Genomic DNA, 20,892 nt, shown 5'->3' with positions numbered 1-20,892 from the left:
CAGAAATAACTTCACTTGTGTTCTAGCGGACATTTGAAATTTGCCGACTAGGACGGTCGGTTAACCGAGGTGTCGGTTAATCGGGGGTCGGATAATCGAGGCTCTACTGTATGTATAAATCTTATACCAAATGTAAAGGACAAACTTCTGCTTTAAGCTAGCTCGATAACAAAGTTGAATGAATAAAAATAAATTATTTTATCTATTGTCAAAGTGTAGTATAAGATTACAAACAAACAGTAGGTGGCAATAAACTAATTTTTTTGTAACTAATTTTTGATATTAACAAATAAGTAAATAATCATAAATTATGCAAATGTGTGTACAAGATTTTTTTCAAACCGGTATGATAAAAATTGAATTTTTAACAAATTTTTAAATAATATATGTCTAGTGAGCTTGAGTGCCTTGAGCATTTTCAAGCTATAAGCACAGTAGAACAAGTTGTCAGTAAAAGGGTTAATTATATTTATTGAATAAATGTGGCATTAAATTTCTTAATGCTTCAAAACAATAAGATTTATTGTAGTTTAAATACCATATTGCTTTATAAATATACATAATTTTGCATTTATTGCTAAGATTGTCTTTAAAGAATAGGTTTAAATCATATATTATGCTTTGTTTATTTGTACATATTAATTTTAAAGGCTGATTTACATGTTACGACTATGCCAACATTTTCTCTTAAATCGCAATACATATGGACACATTTTGTTTGTACACATTTACAACTTATCGACAAGGATATTGGCTCAACAAATCTCGACTATGTTGCAGAAAATCTTTCATATTTTTTGTTCTTTGTTGCAATGTCAAACCAGTCACTAACAAGATTGGAATCATGAGTTAGATTACATTCTTGCCGCTTTTCAAAGATGTTTTTTTGCATGTGTTATGAATGACTTGCTAGTCATTTTACAGTGTATTGTGTAAACATCTGAATTTTCGATAAATCTTGTTGATATATTTTTAGATGCGACAAAATGTTGGCAGTGATCATATTGTGTAAACTAGACTCAAATTGTTTTGATTTTATGAAATTTTCAGAAAATTCAAAACATTATTACAAGGCAGCAATCAAATTATAATGCTATTAATATTTCAATTACTAGTTTATTGAAAATTAATCAATATTAATAATTTATGCTTCTATCTCATTGGGATGCTATCAAAAAAATATTATTTTAATTTTGTTTAATTGAGTATTTCTTAAATATTCAATATTAGCTTTTTTAATAATGATTAACATTTATTGCAGCTGTACATAGTACAGATGAAGACTATAGATGGGATGATGATGATTTCAGATCATTTAGATCTCTAAAGTGAGTATTAAAAAACATTAGTTCAATACAATAAACTTTTGCTTGTATTAAAGAAAACCTATTACAAATGAGTGACAGAGTTTGTCAAACTACAATTACAACAAAATGTAAACCAATATAAAAATTAATAGCCATTGTTTGATATTTGATGTAATTTACCAAAAGTTATACATAATATTAGTATTTTTAGTATTTAACAACTAATTATAATTTTACAAAGTTCTGCTGTCCAATGAATACTTTTTCTTTAAATATTTTTATGTGAATATTTTTACATTTGACCAAAACACGAATTACTGAAATATACTTCTGAATTACACAATTGACAATTTCTCATTATAAAATATATAACAGACTAATTATATAATTCTGTCAATAATTATATAATTCTGACATATACAAATCTGAAAGAGCCTTTATTTTTTAAGACAACAGTTTAAGTTCATGTTTATGTATGTTGTGATTTGAGGTTTAGACATGGTTTTTATATACTTTTAGCTGGATTTTCAAAAAAGAAGCGGAACAAAATTTTCAGAGTCTTATATGGTTATAGTAAGATCATCAAGTATGTTACTTTTTTCCATGTTGAATATCAGTTTTTCTTTATATTTTACTATTAATTTAAATTTAAATACTTTTTTAATAATTAATAATTTATGTAATTAATTAAATTAATTAATTATTCACATAAAATAATATATTTTTAAGACTCTTTCCCTCATATAGTCAATGAGAGAGCCTTTTTTTCATGCACATCATGGACTCAGCTGGGCCTAAGAGGGTTGCCTGGTGGTGAGAGATGGGGTCTGACATATTAAGGTCAGATCCTCTTTGAAAAATTCCTAGAGTTTTTATACTGCTTGGACTTAGTCCTGAATTTACAAAGCAGTAAGCTATTTCCTTAACCATCTTGGCCATCCATCACCAACATAAAGGAATTTATAAGATATTTAAGTTATTAATTTTATTTAATGACAGTTGATCTACAGGTGCTCCCTGCTTACAAATAAATTAGGTTTTCAAGTTTTTGTTGTAATCTAGAAAGTACATTTGTATACAGAAAAATCACATATTGTTAGTGTTTGATTCTTTGATGTACTTAATTGAATACATTATGCTCATTTACCAGCTTGCTACTGCTTAATAGTGGTTATTTTAAATGCAGTTTTTTCACCTAATGTGCTTAGTTTTATAATGCCAAGTTGAGTTTCCACAGTAGTATAGACATACTTTTTGCATTTATCTCCTCTGTTAGATTTACTATTATATTTGTATGTATTGTTGAAGCACTGATTATAAAAGTTTATAAGAATTGCAAACAATAGCAAAATATGCCATTACTTCAACATTACCAATGTTGATCCCTCCTCATGAATGGCAATGGAATGTCAAAATTTGTGTGAAAACAAAAAATGACAAAACGTGATAAAAATAAATCCATATTAATTATTTATTAAAAATTTATTGTTTATTACTGGCTAAAGATTGACTTTGACACCATGCTTTGACTGGCAAGAGAACTTCAGAATCTGTGCAAAATTTAAATTTTAGATGTACAATCAATTGTTTTTAAGTCTGAAAGTTTGTAAGTCGAATGTTCATAAGTAAGGGAGTAAGGGAGCTCCTGTATTCCTATGTTTACATTGTCAGAAACATTTTAATTTGACATAAAACTATAGCAATGTCAATTAATTGATCTTATAAAATGATTAATATATAATTTGATGTATTTTTGATAACTGTTGATTAATTTTGTTTTTTATTATTACAGAACACCTCTGTTTACTAATTCACCAAGGAATATAAAATCTCAGACTTCTGAATATTTAAACTCAAGAGAAGATTCTTCACAAACTTTGAAACCAACTGCAAAAAAAATAAAAACTTGTATATATGGTATAGGAATTGATTGTCCCACTCACGAACATTGCAAGCCAAAAAATCACAGAGCTCGCCAAGGTTTATGTTATTGTGATGACGGTTACATTCGTAATGAAAATTCTGGAAAATGTATACCTTTCACTGCTTCTTCCACAAATATTTCTAGCAATCAGGTAAAATTAAATATGATATTTTTGAATTATTATATCTTTTATTCCTATTGCTAATTATTATTAATAAAATGTTTAACATTGTTTTTTAATAAAATTACAAAAAATTTAAGTGGTCTGCTTTAACCTGCAGTCTCGTGAAGTGCATTGATTTTCTTCACCTAATAGTTTTTCTACATCCACAGGCATTTTCCACCATATTGACTTATTTAACTGTGCTTCCATGATATCCTCATGCTACATTCTATCCATTTAATATGCATATCATGGGCTCTCAAAAAAACTGGTGTGAAAAAGTGACAATGTTTCTGTACAATCCTATAAAAAAATGCATATGATTGTAGCTTAAGAAATAAATCAATTTATTCCACTAAATGTTTTTGAGAGCATTTTACAGTAATTAGCAGAATGTACTTTGTTATACTGTTCATAAATATTACTAACTTAATTAACAAATCTAAGTACTAATTTTGATAATTCTTGCTGGTTTATTCAATAATAATAATAATAACAATAATAACAACAATTCTCCCATGGTCACCACCTGGTTGTGGTGGGAGAGAGCAGTAATTTTACTGATCCATAGGGCAATGCAGGCTGGAGTATAAGCTCCTGGTAGGGACACCCATGCCACTAATAAGGTCTATGGGGAGAAATGAAGCTAATAGTGACCACACCCACATTCTGTGGAGATATTTATTATGGTAGTAACCAGATCTAAATGTGATACCAGCTTGGATGTTGCCTGGGTTAACAAGGTTTGCATTTGTGGGTTAGGCAGAGGTTCATGTTCAAAAAATAGGCTACAGTTTCCCTTGGCTACCAGTGGTGAAAGCAGTGCCGGGCCAAGCATGGCTATTGCAATGCCCTCAACAGATGTGAGGTACTAACCTAGCTTTGGTGTTTCTGTGGCAATGCATTCACAGACCACAAAGGCTGGAAAACCATACCAATGAATAAAAAATGGACATCAGAAATGAATGAGTTTATCATTCATACTTACTACATCATCACAAGACTCAAAACAAACATGACAGCATACAGACAACATATACACCATAGAATTAAACAACAATATCCTCACCTCATTGTCACTGAATACAGGGTTGTTGTTCAAATTTTCTATTGATTAATAGGAAATAAAAATCTTTTGCAGAGAATATTTTATGTTTGATAATTATCTGTACAGCAAATTACTTCATGGTTAGTAAAAATATTCCAAATATAAATTTCTTAAAATTAGAAAAAATTAATACCATACATCATAACAAATCTATAATTACATTAGATATTTAACAAATATCTATGAGTCTAAATTTATTTATTGTAAAATATTCATATTCAGAATGGATATCAATAGTGAATTTTGTTAAATCTGATTATCTAGAATTATTAAAAATTAACATACTTATTAATTAAGTATAATTTAGAAGTTGTAATATAAGACACTTTAATTCTTTCTGTGTTACATTTGCATTGTTTTAAATAACAAAAACAAATTCATTAACTTGGTTTAAATATTCTTATTCTATTAAGTTTGCTGTTTTTGTTTTTTAATTTTGTTTAGATTAAACAAAATTCTACAGACACTCCATCGATCCTTTCTTCTACTACGCCTCCAATACAGCATTTAGTAGTGTCTGCTGGTGATAATAAAGTTATTCAACTGCCTGAAAATGAAGTTACTCTTTCTGCTTATGCAATTGCCAAACCTAAAGAAGGTATTTTTTTTTAGTATATATCATGTGCTTTTTTGAAAATTTTGACAAATTTTATAAACTATTGTATTTTTGAAGGTGAAACTTACAATTATGAATGGAGTTTGTTATCCCATCCTGATGGAGATGAAACTGGTATTATGCAAGATCAAAACACTCCAACTTTAAAATTGTCAAAAGTTAGTATATTATTTAATTTTATGTTTGTGCTTTTGTATTTTGAAATTATTTTAATCAGATAGTTTTAAAGTTATCAAAATGGCAATATTTCTGTTAAATTTACTTCAAATGTTCTTTATAAAATTATTTGAAATGTTGAATAGAAAAAATAAAATAATACAGTAAACTGTTAACCAGAACTGAAGCAACCAGTAAAAAATCATAGCAATAATATTTTAATTAATAATTAAAATAAAATCAATTTCTACTGAAAATGTGAGTCTAAACTTGGTGTGTTTGCACTGTGAGTAAGCTTACACTTTGCACATCATGTTTGTCTCCCACTACCATATATCAGCTATCCTAAAACCAATATTGTAAGCCATAATATATGTCTAATTTAATATGAAAATTTACCTTTTGTGTGAAGGGTAGTAGTAATTTTTTAAAAAAATAATAAAATTGTTTTTAGCTTAGAGCTGGTGTTTATACATTTCGAGTGACTGTTACTGGTACCGGAGCACTTGGAGAAGCACAAGTTAACGTTACAGTCCTTCCTCGTAAGTTACATTGTAATAAAGTTTTAGTTCTATGAACTGAATTGTTTGAAAGGAAACTATATTCTATAACTATGAAAGTAAAATATATTTTTAGATGTTAATTAATTATTTAATATATATATAAAGGAATTAAAATTATTATATTATATATATAACAATTTTATTTCTTTTTTCAATTTTATTATATATATATAAATTTTCAGTGTACATATATATAAAAATTTTCTAAACATTGAATCTGGGATACCAAAATTTTGGGTGTTTTACATAAGGAGAACAACAAATGATTAGTTATGACTTGACAAAGCATAAAATATATGTGATTACGTAGAATAATAAAAGGTCTTTTGGAGACTAAAATGTATACAAAGTAATTTATAATCCTCAACTCCACCCAACTTTTTAGCACATTTTATTCACAAATTAAACACTAGTTCTAAATTTTTACTTTGAAACTGAAATTTTTTGTCTTAAATACTTGATTTAACAAACAGGTATTAAATATTTATTGTTTAAATTACTTATCATATATTAGAATTAAGAAAACTTTTAAAAATGTTTACTGTTCAGTAATAAAGAATAGGATATTCCAAAGTTTTAGTTTTTCACTGTTATATATTAAAGGATATTATATTTTTGTGGATAAGTATTATTTGCAAATTAATTAAAAGTTATGCAAGTATTATCTTATGAATAGTACTTATTCATTATATTATTGTTTAAAATGTAAATGTAATATTCAGTTATGTAAAATAAAATAAGCAATATTTTAAAATTTATGAAAGAAGATATTCTTTTTCTTAAAAGCTAAAAGGAAAAACAAGCCACCAGTGGCTGTTATACAACCTGCTAATGCAACAGTCAAACTACCAAATAAAGATACCGTTCTCGACGGTTCCTGTAAGTAGAATTATTTTCATGAATATATTTTACATTTAAAGTTAAAATGTTTTAAAATATATTTTGATGTTTTAGTCAGTACTGACGATGATAAAATCGTGCAGTATCACTGGGAAGCTGTAGTTGCTCCGATTGGTTACGCGGTTCAGTCCAATGAAGCACCGACATTACAGTTGAAAAATTTGATGCCGGGATTTTATAAATTTAAGTAAGAGAAATCATTATTGTTGCTTATTTAAAACAATGGTTTAGATTTCTAATCTTTATATTATATTTTCAATTAGACTGACCGTAAAAGATTCAGATGGTGTTTTGAATTCTACCATTGCTAATCTTACTGTTTTAAAAGGTTTGTATAATTAATACTTCCAGTTATCTTTGCAGTACAGCATTAGATAAATTAATGAATTTATTTCATTAGGATGTTTATAACAATGATAGAATATTATTTTTGTTTCACAAGCGTAATAAAGTGCATTCAATCAGACATTGAGTAGCTTTTTATCCTTTATTTATTCTTATTTAGTTGATACGTGTTTTGGGCCTACACTGCCTCTCTCCTCAGTCAACTTCTGTTCTGTATTATACATTAGCTAATTTTGAGTGATGTTCTAACATAGTTTATTAAAATTAGGTGTATGCATAATTATAGATTTTTCTTTTCCTTTCATTCTGTTGTGTTTTTTTTTTTAAGACAGTTAAAAGCTTGTAAATTATTAAAAGACTTTTTGTTAAAACATCAACAATACACGTTTAAGTTTAAACATTCCGGAAGGTTTCTTGTAAAAAGAAAATTTTCCAATCATGCCCTCACTCATACAGAACTTCATTATCCTCATTGCTTAATCTCACACCAAATTCCTAATTTACTATTTATTTAGAGGATTAAACTATAGCTAGATTTTTCCAAATTTTTCATTATCAAAAAATTATAAGTCATTAAGAGATATTATTTTTTAATAACATCTGCCAATATTTTTCTTTCCCAATTTTCACAGGTCATTGTTAGTAATGCATAACTAATTTAAATACATTTATGATGAAAATATAATAATCTTTTTTACAATAGTTCTTTTTTATGATAGTTCTTTTTATTACAATGTTTAATATTTCCAACTCCAAGCTTATACTTATTTAATTTTATGTTCAGTTTCTTTACAATGTTTGTAACCAGTTCTCATTTATTTTGATGTTAAGATTTTTGTTTATACTGTTTTTATTATTCAGAATCTCTATAGTCTCTTTAAATTTTCTACTGTATTCATCTTTTTCTTATTGTGAAATTTTTATATTGTTTTTGTCTATGTTACAATTATATAGTGTACAGTGTTCATAGAACACAGAGTTGTTCCTGCAGTATTTTAAATTTGCTATATGTTCCTTAAGTCTAACTTTCATTTTTCATTTAGTCTCTCCTATATAATATTTTTTGGTGTTACATGTACATGGAATTGAATAAACTACATTATTGATTTCTTCTGTTCTTTGTTTTTCTTTTTGTGCAGAAGGGAAAGTTTCCTTTCTACAAGAAACCTTCTGGAATGTTTAAACTAAATGTGTATTGTTGATGAAAAGACTTCTTGTTAAGAACAAAAAGTCTTTTAATAATTTACAATCTTTTAATTGTCTTAAAAGAACACAACAGAATGAAAGGAAAAGAAAAATCTATAATCATGCATACACCTAATTTTAATAAACTATGTTAGAACATCACTCAAAATTAGCTAATGTGTAATACAGGACAGAAGTTGACTGAGGAGGGGCATTGTGGGCCCGAAATGTATATCAACTAAAAAAGAACAAATAGAGGATAAAAAGCTGCCCAGTGTCTGATTGAATGCACTTTATCATGCTTGTGAAACAAAGACATAGAATGACACTTTCAAATTAGTATAGATGATAGGATAGTAAGATTATTACACTTTATGAATGAAGTCTAAATAAGTAACATTGAACAATTTTCTTATTGTTTCTAATGATTTTGTAAACTTTCATTTTTGATTTTTGATGCTCTCTACTTTGTTGGCACTAATTGAATCTGTTAATCCTTCTCACCATGGTTTGGTTGGGCCCACAATAATGATAAGGCATGGGGCTCAATGTATCCAGGACAGATAACTTCCAAAAAATCCCCAAAGTTTTTGACTATTTGTATCCAATCCCAGGTTCCCCAGAGTGGATGTTGATGCATTAATTACTTCAGCCATCTAGCCAGGGATGCAGAATACTTTTAGAACCCAAAATTCTTCCAGAATATAAATTTACAAAGAAAATTTCTTTTTGAATGATAAAGTGCTATTCTAAGACACTATATTTTCTATACAGCCATTTATTTAATTGTTTTTTTCATTTTAAATTTTCCTGTCAATATGAATTTGTTATCTCAAGTATAGTGTATTAGGATGTCACTTCATTGTGAATTGCAAAAAGAAAATAAAGACATGGTTTCAATGAAAAGAAATACAAAATTTCTTTGAAAATTGTTGCACACAAGATAAAACATTTTATAAATAAATAAATAAATAATTACTACTACATAATTTGGAAAATTCAAATTTAATCATACAAATAATAGAATAGGACTATTGTAAACAAAATTTTTGCACATTGGTACACAAAAGAAAATAATATTTTACAGAAGGATTAGTAATAATTAATACATAGTTTGAAATATTTTAATTAAATTGTACAAATAATTAAATAGGCCTATTATATAATTTGCAACACAACACTAAACTTCTAAATTAATTAATGTAAAATTTTTTTTTTAAAAGACCGATTCAAATTAAGCATGTATTGTCATTGTAGGATAGCATATACAATTGTAAACCTGATGTAATACATTGGACATTGGAAATAAAATTAAAGTCAAATGTTGGAAGCATTATCACTAATGCTGTGGATGACCTATTTTTAGCATAGAATGCTAATTAACAAACTTTATAATGTTCAAAAATACAAAATTTATTTGTAATAACAGTCATGCAATTTTTTTCTGAGAATTTATTTAAGAAATGCACTAATATTTTGCAAAAAAGGTAATAATTTCTTTTAGAATTTTTTACTAACTTTTACATTATTTTTTCTCTCTGAAAATGCAACCATATTTTTATGATTATTTAAAATTTATTATAAAATAAAAAATATTAACTTTGAAATATATCTATGAAAAATTATGAAAATGAAAGGACCTTACAGAAGTTTACAAAAAAAAATAATATAATGTTTAACTCATTTATCTATTTAATCAAGTCAAATTAGAAAATGTTATAAAATGCATTTTATTAATTTGCAAATTTCCCACATGGAAGGACAAGTGAATATTTTGTTTTAATTTGAGCAGAGAGAAAAATTTTAACCTTTAAATAGTGTTGAAAAGAGTTTTGAAATAAAGATAAATTTTCTTTCTTGCTTTCTTCTAATACTTTGGTTTGGTTTTTATTTCTGTAAAAATCAAAATTGTGGTTCAGTAACCAAGACAGAGTCATCCGTACTGTAGACACACAGCTATGCAAGTTGTAGTGATGTAACATGTGACTGAACTGATAAAAAACAAAGTAAGCATCACTCCATCCACCATTTTTCTCTACCAGAAATCTGCTATAGGGTTGGGAATTTATCAATCAAATGCTATCCATGCACTAAACCTGATACTGACATGTTTCTCACGCTCATAATTCATGCGAGAATTATGATCACATATCCATATTTAAAAGAATATTTTTTAAACTTTTCATTTGCATATTGAATGTTCTAATTTCACTTTTAAAGTACAGGATCTCACTGTGTTTTGGCAAATTTTCACAATTAATTTCTACACGCTTAGCCAAGACGCTGTTCTGTTTTATTGTAAAGTTTTTGCAGCTATTGCCATGTTGTTATTTTTCTATCACAAATTTTCCTGGGACTTATTTAATTTTCCCTGAATCTTGTTCATGCAACTGGACATATGATGTAGTACTTCCACATCCATCCACCAAAATTTATCAAGATTTTGTAAATAGTTACTTTGCACACATATGCCAATTTATAATAGACAGAGAGGAATATTTCCCCCAATATTTTTGAATCACTCAATTGTCTTTCCACTGAGTTTGTTGGCACTAATTGAATCTGTTAATCCTTCTCACCATGGTTTGGTTGGGCCCACAATAATGATTTGCAGGAAGTGATTTACAAGCAATCACTTCCTGCAAATCATTGCGTAAATTGCATTTATATAAAAATATATATGTATCTTGAAATTGCATTTATGTAAATTTTATGTAAATTGCATTTATATAAAAATATATATGTATCTTGAAAGGGATATATGTATCCCTTTCAAGATACATATATATTTTTATTTTATACAACACTACATACATTAGGAGTAGAAATGGGTACACTATACATAACATGTACACTTTATTTTTTTATATCCATTTAAAACAATGAGAAATTTTTCTTACTGTCATTGGTTTAACCTCTGAGATATATATATATATGCCAATGTGTCAGTGACAAAATACATTAACTTGAAACATATTACTGATTTTTTTTATGCTGAAGTTTTTATTTTTTCTGTAGTTGAAATTCTGCTGGAACTGCTGTGACAATTGTATTTGTCTTATTGTTATGAAACACAAGAGCAATTTTAAATTTTAATTTAAATTTTCTTTTAGAACATTTTGTACTTTTACAGTGTAATTAAATAAAACAGAATAAATTATATAAAATAACAAATTTGTGATCTTTGTTTTGATAATTTGATTTAGAAATACTAAACTTCATATTTAATTGAATGTCTTAATGATTATATATACCTGATGAAGGAGTCATCACAGAATCTACCCAACAAAATGCTATCAAAACAGAATCCTACTATCCTACTTTCCCACCAGAGGAAAAATATACAGGAATTTTGGAAATAGCTAATAGAGATATATTATAGAGCTTTGAGCTATATTAATATTTAAAATAATAAATTATTATTATTATTAGATTTAGAATTTGAAAGAATATAATATAGAAATTGTTTAATATCTTCAGAAATGGATTATCCGCCGACTGCAAATGCAGGTCCTGATGTTATTATCAACATACCACAGAATTCAGTTATTTTAAATGGTAATTTAAGCACGGATGATAAAGGCATCAAAAGTTGGGAATGGACCAAAAGTCCTGACACAGATAAACCCGTTGACATGGAGGTTCGTTAAATATAATTCTTTAGACAAAATATTTTATAAGTATAAGGTAATAATACAATTTTACTTTTATAATAGGGAACTACTAGTCCATATCTACACCTATCTCATTTAGAAGTGGGCGTGTATAAATTTATCCTGAAAATTACAGACACGGCCGATCAGATGTCCGAAACGGAGGTGCATGTTTTTGTCAAACCGGAAAGTAACACTCCTCCTGTGGCCGATGCGGGTCCCAATCAAGAAGTGAAATTACCACTCTCCAACCCGATAATATTAAATGGAAATAACAGCAAAGATGACATAAAAATTAGCAGTTGGCATTGGGATCAAATTGTGTAATTATTACCATATTTTTAAATTACATTAATTAATACTTTCTAAAACTATATTTTGTTCTGTTTTTATATTTTTAGAGGACCTAAACTGTTAAAGATTGACGATTCTAATACATCTTATGCAAAAATAAAAGAAGCGAATCCAGGCGAATATAAATTTAAACTTACAGTTTGTGATGAGAAACAAACTTGTAGTTCGGCTGAAACAAAAGTTAATGTGATACAAAGTAAGTTAAGTGTCATTAGTGGATTAATATTAAAGTTAAAATATTTAAATAATTAAGATTACAATCATTCCTTGATTTTTACAAGCAATCACTTCCTGCAAATCATTGCGTAAATTGCATTTATATAAATGGAGTGAACAGCATATGTTTAAATGGATGATGCATTCTGTAAAATTAAATTTTTTTAACTTGGTAAATAAGTTTCTTTTAACTTTTTCTAGTTTCTTTTGTAAAAAGTTCTAGAAATTCTTCAAATTTTAGAATGGAATTCAGTAAACAGAACAGGAAGCACATTTGAAATTAAAGACATTTAAAAATTACAAATTTACATAGCAAAATAAAATAATTAAATAAATACAGTAATATATACATAGATGTTTTTTTCGATAGAGCACATCTACTACACATTTCATCTATGATATGACTTACTGTAAATATTTGGAAACTTTTGAAATTTTCTATTGCTAGTAAGAAAGGGCAGTCCCTTTCTTATTAACTTTAATTAAAGATTCTTCAGTGGTTTCATTTGCTCTCCAAACCATTGAAGATTCTTTTGAGATTTTATAGTTTTGTTTATTACCAAATTTCTATATTTATGTTTTTACTCACAATATTTGTATACATTGCTGCATTTATTTAATTATTTCATTTTGTATTTAATATTTTATTGTTAATTATTTATTTTTACTTTCTATGTATTATTTAATATGTTTATGCTCCTGCACACGTGACTCGCTATGTAAATTTGTAATTTTTGAATGTTTTTGATTTCAAATGTCCTTCTGTTTATTGAATTCCATTCTAGAACCTGAAGATGGTTGTTGTACATGGTTGAAAACGTTTCATTAATAAACATTCTATTTTTACTGATTTAAGGTTTTCTCATATTAATTTTATAAAGAAATCATATAACAGATTTAAATCTGACTCTAATATAACAAATTAATTGTAAAGATAATAAATTTACAGATTTATAGATTACAATTATTTTATTTTCAAAAATAACTTATTTTAATATTTACCAAAATATTAATCTGAAAAATATTTTCTTTCCTTTTTCAATGACACTTATCAATTCAGTGTAATTTCACTATACAAATTAATTATTTGTCACACAACCTTTCACATTGAAATTTATATCTGAATCTAAAAGTTTGATATCAATGTTGTTTACAGTTTTTTACTATGAGCATATTTTGTCAAAAATTCACACAGAGTTCATAGTCAAGCCTAACAATAATCTCCTTTGTATTGTTGTAGTTTCATTGTCTATTCAATGAGATTTGAGTACTAAAAGCATCCAACATTTTCTTAAGTGTACATCTGAATGTAACTTATTAATTAACATTACTAAGATTTTAAGACTATGATTAAAAATTAGTATTCATGAATGTCAAGGGCATAGCTGTGTAACATTTTTTATTTATAATATTCACACTTATTGAAATATAATTAATGAGACTTAGCATCCTCCATTTAGATTTGCATCGGTAGAGTTTAATTAATTTATCACTGCATATGTAATTAATAATAATGTATGAATATTATATTTAAATCAAACAAAATAGTACAGATTTCTGTAGTTTCATGCAGATTAAAGGTTTGATATAATTACATTCTTCTATAGTTGCTTTAATTTAATTTATTTTGAAAACAGTATGACATATACTGTACATTATGAGGTTCATTAAAAAGTTAAATTATATTAGTTTTATTTTTAATTAAATTATTGTAATGATTTTTTTTTCATTTTGAAATGTATAGCTGCAAATGCTCCTCCACAAGCAAATGCGGGTGGCGATAGAACAGTTTATCTTCCATGCGATGTTGTCATGATGAATGGAAATCAGTCGAGTGACGATGTCGGTATAGTATCATATAAATGGGTTCGTGATCAAACATCTCTTGCGGCAGGTGTAAGTCTAACTATTTCACATTGTAGATCATAATTATATGTTTATTACATACAAATTAAGCTTTTATTCTTGTTACTTTTAGGATGTTATAGAAAATTCTGACAACCAATCAGTTTTAAAGTTGATCAATATGATACCTGGAAGATATTTATTCAGGCTTATTGTGACAGATTCACAGGGTGCCTCTGCCATCGACACAGCTTCTCTTATAGTGAAAGACCCGTCAAATTTAATGGATCAAGTAGAAATTGTTCTTAATGCAGACATGAAAAGCTATACGCAAGGACAGCAGGTGATCAATTTAATTGAGAATTTACAATTGTTATTATTTAAGATATAATTATTAGTAGTACTTAATTTGTCTACAAGGTCCTAATATGTTTTCTTAAATTGCAGAACAGTCACCAGTATAGTAAGTCCTAGGAATAAAATTAGGACCTTGTAGACAAATTAAGTAAGAAGATATATAATTGTATTTTAATTTCTTTTGAGCCCCTCACCACAGAATTCAGTTATTTTAAATGGTAATTTAAGCACGGATGATAAAGGCATCAAAAGTTGGGAATGGACCAAAAGTCCTGACACAGATAAACCCGTTGACATGGAGGTTCGTTAAATATAATTCTTTAGACAAAATATTTTATAAGTATAAGGTAATAATACAATTTTACTTTTATAATAGGGAACTACTAGTCCATATCTACACCTATCTCATTTAGAAGTGGGCGTGTATAAATTTATCCTGAAAATTACAGACACGGCCGATCAGATGTCCGAAACGGAGGTGCATGTTTTTGTCAAACCGGAAAGTAACACTCCTCCTGTGGCCGATGCGGGTCCCAATCAAGAAGTGAAATTACCACTCTCCAACCCGATAATATTAAATGGAAATAACAGCAAAGATGACATAAAAATTAGCAGTTGGCATTGGGATCAAATTGTGTAATTATTACCATATTTTTAAATTACATTAATTAATACTTTCTAAAACTATATTTTGTTCTGTTTTTATATTTTTAGAGGACCTAAACTGTTAAAGATTGACGATTCTAATACATCTTATGCAAAAATAAAAGAAGCGAATCCAGGCGAATATAAATTTAAACTTACAGTTTGTGATGAGAAACAAACTTGTAGTTCGGCTGAAACAAAAGTTAATGTGATACAAAGTAAGTTAAGTGTCATTAGTGGATTAATATTAAAGTTAAAATATTTAAATAATTAATAAGTATGTTTTATCACATAAAGCTCAGCCACACATGTAATGTTAAAGTGCCAACTTTAATTGTTAATATTAGGGACAATTTTCTTGTGCGCTCATGTTTGTTACACTTCAAATATCACAATATCATATCTGAGAGTTAATATGAATAAATAAAAGTTTTATTTAACACCATAAAAGAGTTAAATATACGGAGATTTCTTTTTTTGCTAAATAGGAAATGATATGATTTTTTAATCTCTTGTTTTATAAGTTTTAAATGTGAGAATAATAATAGTAATAATAATGCTAATGATATTATAAAATAATAATTATGTAACACATAAAAAATACAAAATTCAACTAATATTTTAAAGGTTTGAACATACATTGTCTAGCCCCAGTGCCTAGCATTTTATCCACTCGGGTATTGTCAATCAGAGACGTGAAACTTCCAAAGACTTACAAGCTAAACACACTGTTTTCAGAGGCCTGTGTTTCGGAAACATTTGAGAAGTGGGTCATATTATTTGGACAAGGAGCTGTTTGTGTTTAAGGCTATGTGCTCACCAAGTTTCATTTGAATCGGAGATTGAATGTCCGACCCTCTCCTTGTAAGTGACAAAATCATGTTCCTATCACTTTATAGTCACCAAACTGATGAGTCTACACACCTGCATTAATTAGAAATAAAAATAGTGGCAATAAATTTGAAGTGATGAAAAAAATTTTAAACTGGCAAAATGGTTGCGATATTTTAAATTTTCCAGAGTGACCCCTGTANAGATGGTTGTTGTACATGGTTGAAAACGTTTCATTAATAAACATTCTATTTTTACTGATTTAAGGTTTTCTCATATTAATTTTATAAAGAAATCATATAACAGATTTAAATCTGACTCTAATATAACAAATTAATTGTAAAGATAATAAATTTACAGATTTATAGATTACAATTATTTTATTTTCAAAAATAACTTATTTTAATATTTACCAAAATATTAATCTGAAAAATATTTTCTTTCCTTTTTCAATGACACTTATCAATTCAGTGTAATTTCACTATACAAATTAATTATTTGTCACACAACCTTTCACATTGAAATTTATATCTGAATCTAAAAGTTTGATATCAATGTTGTTTACAGTTTTTTACTATGAGCATATTTTGTCAAAAATTCACACAGAGTTCATAGTCAAGCCTAACAATAATCTCCTTTGTATTGTTGTAGTTTCATTGTCTATTCAATGAGATTTGAGTACTAAAAGCATCCAACATTTTCTTAAGTGTACATCTGAATGTAACTTATTAATTAACATTACTAAGATTTTAAGACTATGATTAAAAATTAGTATTCATGAATGTCAAGGGCATAGCTGTGTAACATTTTTTATTTATAATATTCACACTTATTGAAATATAATTAATGAGACTTAGCATCCTCCATTTAGATTTGCATCGGTAGAGTTTAATTAATGGATCACTGCATATGTAATTAATAATAATGTATGAATATTATATTTAAATCAAACAAAATAGTACAGATTTCTGTAGTTTCATGCAGATTAAAGGTTTGATATAATTACATTCTTCTATAGTTGCTTTAATTTAATTTATTTTGAAAACAGTATGACATGTACTGTACATTATGAGGTTCATTAAAAAGTTAAATTATATTATTTTTATTTTTAATTAAATTATTGTAATGATTTTTTTTTCATTTTGAAATGTATAGCTGCAAATGCTCCTCCACAAGCAAATGCGGGTGGCGATAGAACAGTTTATCTTCCATGCGATGTTGTCATGATGAATGGAAATCAGTCGAGTGATGATGTCGGTATAGTATCATATAAATGGGTTCGTGATCAAACATCTCTTGCGGCAGGTGTAAGTCTAACTATTTCACATTGTAGATCATAATTATATGTTTATTACATACAAATTAAGCTTTTATTCTTGTTACTTTTAGGATGTTATAGAAAATTCTGACAACCAATCAGTTTTAAAGTTGATCAATATGATACCTGGAAGATATTTATTCAGGCTTATTGTGACAGATTCACAGGGTGCCTCTGCCATCGACACAGCTTCTCTTATAGTGAAAGACCCGTCAAATTTAATGGATCAAGTAGAAATTGTTCTTAATGCAGACATGAAAAGCTATACGCAAGGACAGCAGGTGATCAATTTAATTGAGAATTTACAATTGTTATTATTTAAGATATAATTATTAGTAGTACTTAATTTGTCTACAAGGTCCTAATATGTTTTCTTAAATTGCAGAACAGTCACCAGTATAGTAAGTCCTAGGAATAAAATTAGGACCTTGTAGACAAATTAAGTAAGAAGATATATAATTGTATTTTAATTTCTTTTGAGCCCCTCACAATTAACCTTCACACCTTTAATTTGAGGACGCTGTTAATAAAACAGTCTAAAAATGAAAACCAAGTGAAAAAAATTATAAATAAACATAATTTAAAATGACACTATTTATAATTTTTTAATCTTTGTTTTAATAATTTTGATAGTGTAATAAAATTACCGATAAAAATTTTTTCAAGTATGTTAATAGTCTATAAAATGGAAAGTTTATTAAGGAACAATTTAATAAATTTATGGCTTTGTAACAGATTACAGGATTTATTGATGAATAATAAATAAAAACAGTGTTTTACTTTCCCAACTTGTTATGTATATGGGAAAATATTGGAATCGTCAGATTTGATCCTCCAAGTTTTTTGTAAATGTTTGCATTTTGTGATCTGAATCCAAAAGTAGCAAAAATAAAAAAAAAAAAAAATTTTATGTGCATTGGCATCTATTTCTCTCAATATCTCAGGATGGAGTAATGAAATTTAGTGTGGTTGCTTGTGTATAAAGGGCATTGATGCTGTTAAATTTTGGTGATGATAGATCAAGGAGTGGGAAGATAGAAAGATAGATAGATATAATTTTATGTAAAATTTGTCTCTACTCTCAAAATTAAACTATTTGCAGTTCTGTAATTATTAATAATATAAATGTTGTTTTTTAACAAAATCTTGTGGTGCCGCAAAACTAAATTTTAAATTTGTCTGTTACGTCGTCGTGCTTTAGCCGGAAAAGTTATGCATTTTGTTTCTGAATTTTTTATTTAATGAAATGTCTTGTTTTAAGTTTTAATAATTTGCAACTCTGGAAACTTTTTTTAATTAATAATTTGAACCAGTTAAAAATTTTAATTTGCAAAATTTAAGAAGATAATTTATTAGAAAGAACAGTAAATATACAGGTGATTTATCTCTTAATTTTTTTTAAGAGAGATATGCCATATATCTTTTAATAGACACCTCTTGCATTTAATTACTGAACTGGCTGACTGATCCAGTACTTATTATGCTATGGTCATGTTCTATAAAAAATAAAGAAACCGAGTAAAGAACGGATCAAAATATACAGATATAGCAAAGAATAATTAAAGACCCCTTTTGTTAATTTTGGTCAACTGACTTGGATACAACACACTCAAGAACAAGTTCTGGCTTTGGTTTTGCCATAAATTGATGTCTGTTCAAAGTCTTTGCTGTAAGGTTGTATTTATGCAAATGTGAGAAGAAGGAAAAACACAGAAAAATAAACTTTTTAAACCATAATTCACAATTACAACACTGTTTATGCTGAAGCGAGAAAAGAATTTCTCGTGTAAACATATGAGAGATGCACACAAATGTCTAGATCTTGTGTGAACATTAATTACACTATCGTGGCAAACAGTACCAATAGCCAGAAGCTCGATTTGTGATATTTTCTGGTCATAAATACAAATTATGGTTGCTTTATTTGTAATTACTATTAGTTAATATGAAAATAAGTTATTGTCCTTAAACAAAAGAAAATATTCTCAAACTAAATTACAATGTCAAATGAAACAAAACCTATAAACATAAAATAACATTCAGACTCAACTTCTTACAAATGATGTATATCATCATGGCCAACTAATTTTATTTCAGTCACATATTCCTTGCTTTGAGTTACTACTATTACTTATTTTGAAGTCATTTTCTGTTCCAAGGCCTGTTTATTGTAAATAATGATAACGAGTTAAACACAAAGAATTTGTTCATAATTTAAAGTTAAAATGAAAAACTACTACAAAGGTTTTATATTAAGTTCTGATGTAAGTTAATATTTTTCAAAATTACCTGTACATCACTTTTTTAACATTAGCAGGGTTCCTGGAAAGTCAGGGATTTTCAATAGTGTTTGGAAAAAGTCATGGAAAGCCAGGGAATTTGTTTCCGTGGTTGCCTTATTGATTTTGTTTGCTGACAGTATGGCTGATCAAGTGTAGCTGTTTGAAGGCAGCAGGAACTATTGTGGTACAATGCAACTTATGAAAAGGGGTGCAGAATAATCTTAGGATCCATAATTTCACTCAAACATACACAAAATTTCCCCAAAATTATAGCGCACAAAATATACAAACATACAATATTTTAACTCTATCTTTCACAATTTACATTTTCGATTTGAAGGCAGGTGTTAATAAACTGATGAAAAAAATGATAACAAAGAGCCGAAAAATGATTAATACCACTTGAATTAATATTAAGTTATTTATCATTTTTCATTTCAATAATTTTGATCTCATAACAAAACAATTTTTGATTTCCAAAACTTTTCTTCCAGTTTATTAATATTTTATAAAGTTTGAAAAATTTATTAAGGGACAAATTTAATAAATTTATACTTTTGTACATGGATTATACAGAATTTCTTAATAATATTTAATGACTTTTTCTTGTTTTCAAAGGCATGAAGTTTTACAATTATAAGTTAATAACAGGATAAATTAGTTTTATTTAATAAAACATTTTAGTTTTATGTAGAGAATACATGCCATAGTTCTGTCTTTATTTTATTTTTAATTTTACTAATTCATTCATTATAAAAAATATATAACTGTTAATTTAATTAGAAAAAATAATCAGTTAAAAAGTTGGAGAAGCAATAGTGTATGTGCATAGTTAGTCAAGTGATGTTTTATTTTGTCAGTGTGCTGTACTGTAAGGGATGCGAGGGTCAGGAATTTGTACAAAATTGGTCAGGAAAGTCATGGAATTTAAAACAAAGATTTGAGTTAGAACCCTGCATTGGTCTATTCAATGACTTTGAATTCAATTAATTTATTTGTAAATAGGAAATAAATAAAAATTAACAGTGATTTTTATAATTATGAATATGAATTTCCTACTAATTTCATACAGTAATTTATAGTTTGAGAAATATCTCCCATTTGTGTATTTTACTTTGAAGTTA

The 20,892-nt window shown here is 27.3% G+C and overlaps 1 protein-coding gene across 4 annotated transcripts in view; it reads left to right on the top strand.

Moving 5' to 3' along the window:
• Positions 1–20,892, top strand: part of LOC111635999 (dyslexia-associated protein KIAA0319-like protein) — a 61,432-nt gene that overhangs the window by 28,394 nt on the left and 12,146 nt on the right. For 3 of the 4 annotated variants that reach the window (XM_023381149.1, XM_023381151.1, XM_023381147.1), the window contains 13 exons: positions 1,262–1,328; positions 3,100–3,382; positions 4,947–5,100; positions 5,176–5,276; positions 5,729–5,816; positions 6,624–6,716; positions 6,792–6,924; positions 7,001–7,065; positions 11,748–11,908; positions 11,984–12,243; positions 12,322–12,470; positions 14,235–14,386; positions 14,469–14,678. In XM_023381149.1, the coding sequence (XP_023236917.1) occupies positions 1,262–1,328; positions 3,100–3,382; positions 4,947–5,100; positions 5,176–5,276; positions 5,729–5,816; positions 6,624–6,716; positions 6,792–6,924; positions 7,001–7,065; positions 11,748–11,908; positions 11,984–12,243; positions 12,322–12,470; positions 14,235–14,386; positions 14,469–14,678 (1,916 nt within the window). Of the gene's footprint in view, positions 1–1,261; positions 1,329–3,099; positions 3,383–4,946; positions 5,101–5,175; positions 5,277–5,728; positions 5,817–6,623; positions 6,717–6,791; positions 6,925–7,000; positions 7,066–11,747; positions 11,909–11,983; positions 12,244–12,321; positions 12,471–14,234; positions 14,387–14,468; positions 14,679–14,910; positions 14,994–15,068; positions 15,329–15,406; positions 15,556–17,323; positions 17,476–17,557; positions 17,768–20,892 lie in introns of all 4 variants that reach the window. The other variant, XM_023381150.1, reaches the window with a different exon arrangement.

The sequence above is a fragment of the Centruroides sculpturatus genome, unplaced genomic scaffold, assembly GCF_000671375.1.
Source record: "Centruroides sculpturatus isolate CEXI.00-Female unplaced genomic scaffold, Cexi_2.0 scaffold1015, whole genome shotgun sequence".
NCBI classification, from domain to species: domain Eukaryota; kingdom Metazoa; phylum Arthropoda; class Arachnida; order Scorpiones; family Buthidae; genus Centruroides; species Centruroides sculpturatus.
This window is presented reverse-complemented; position numbering and strand designations above follow the sequence as displayed.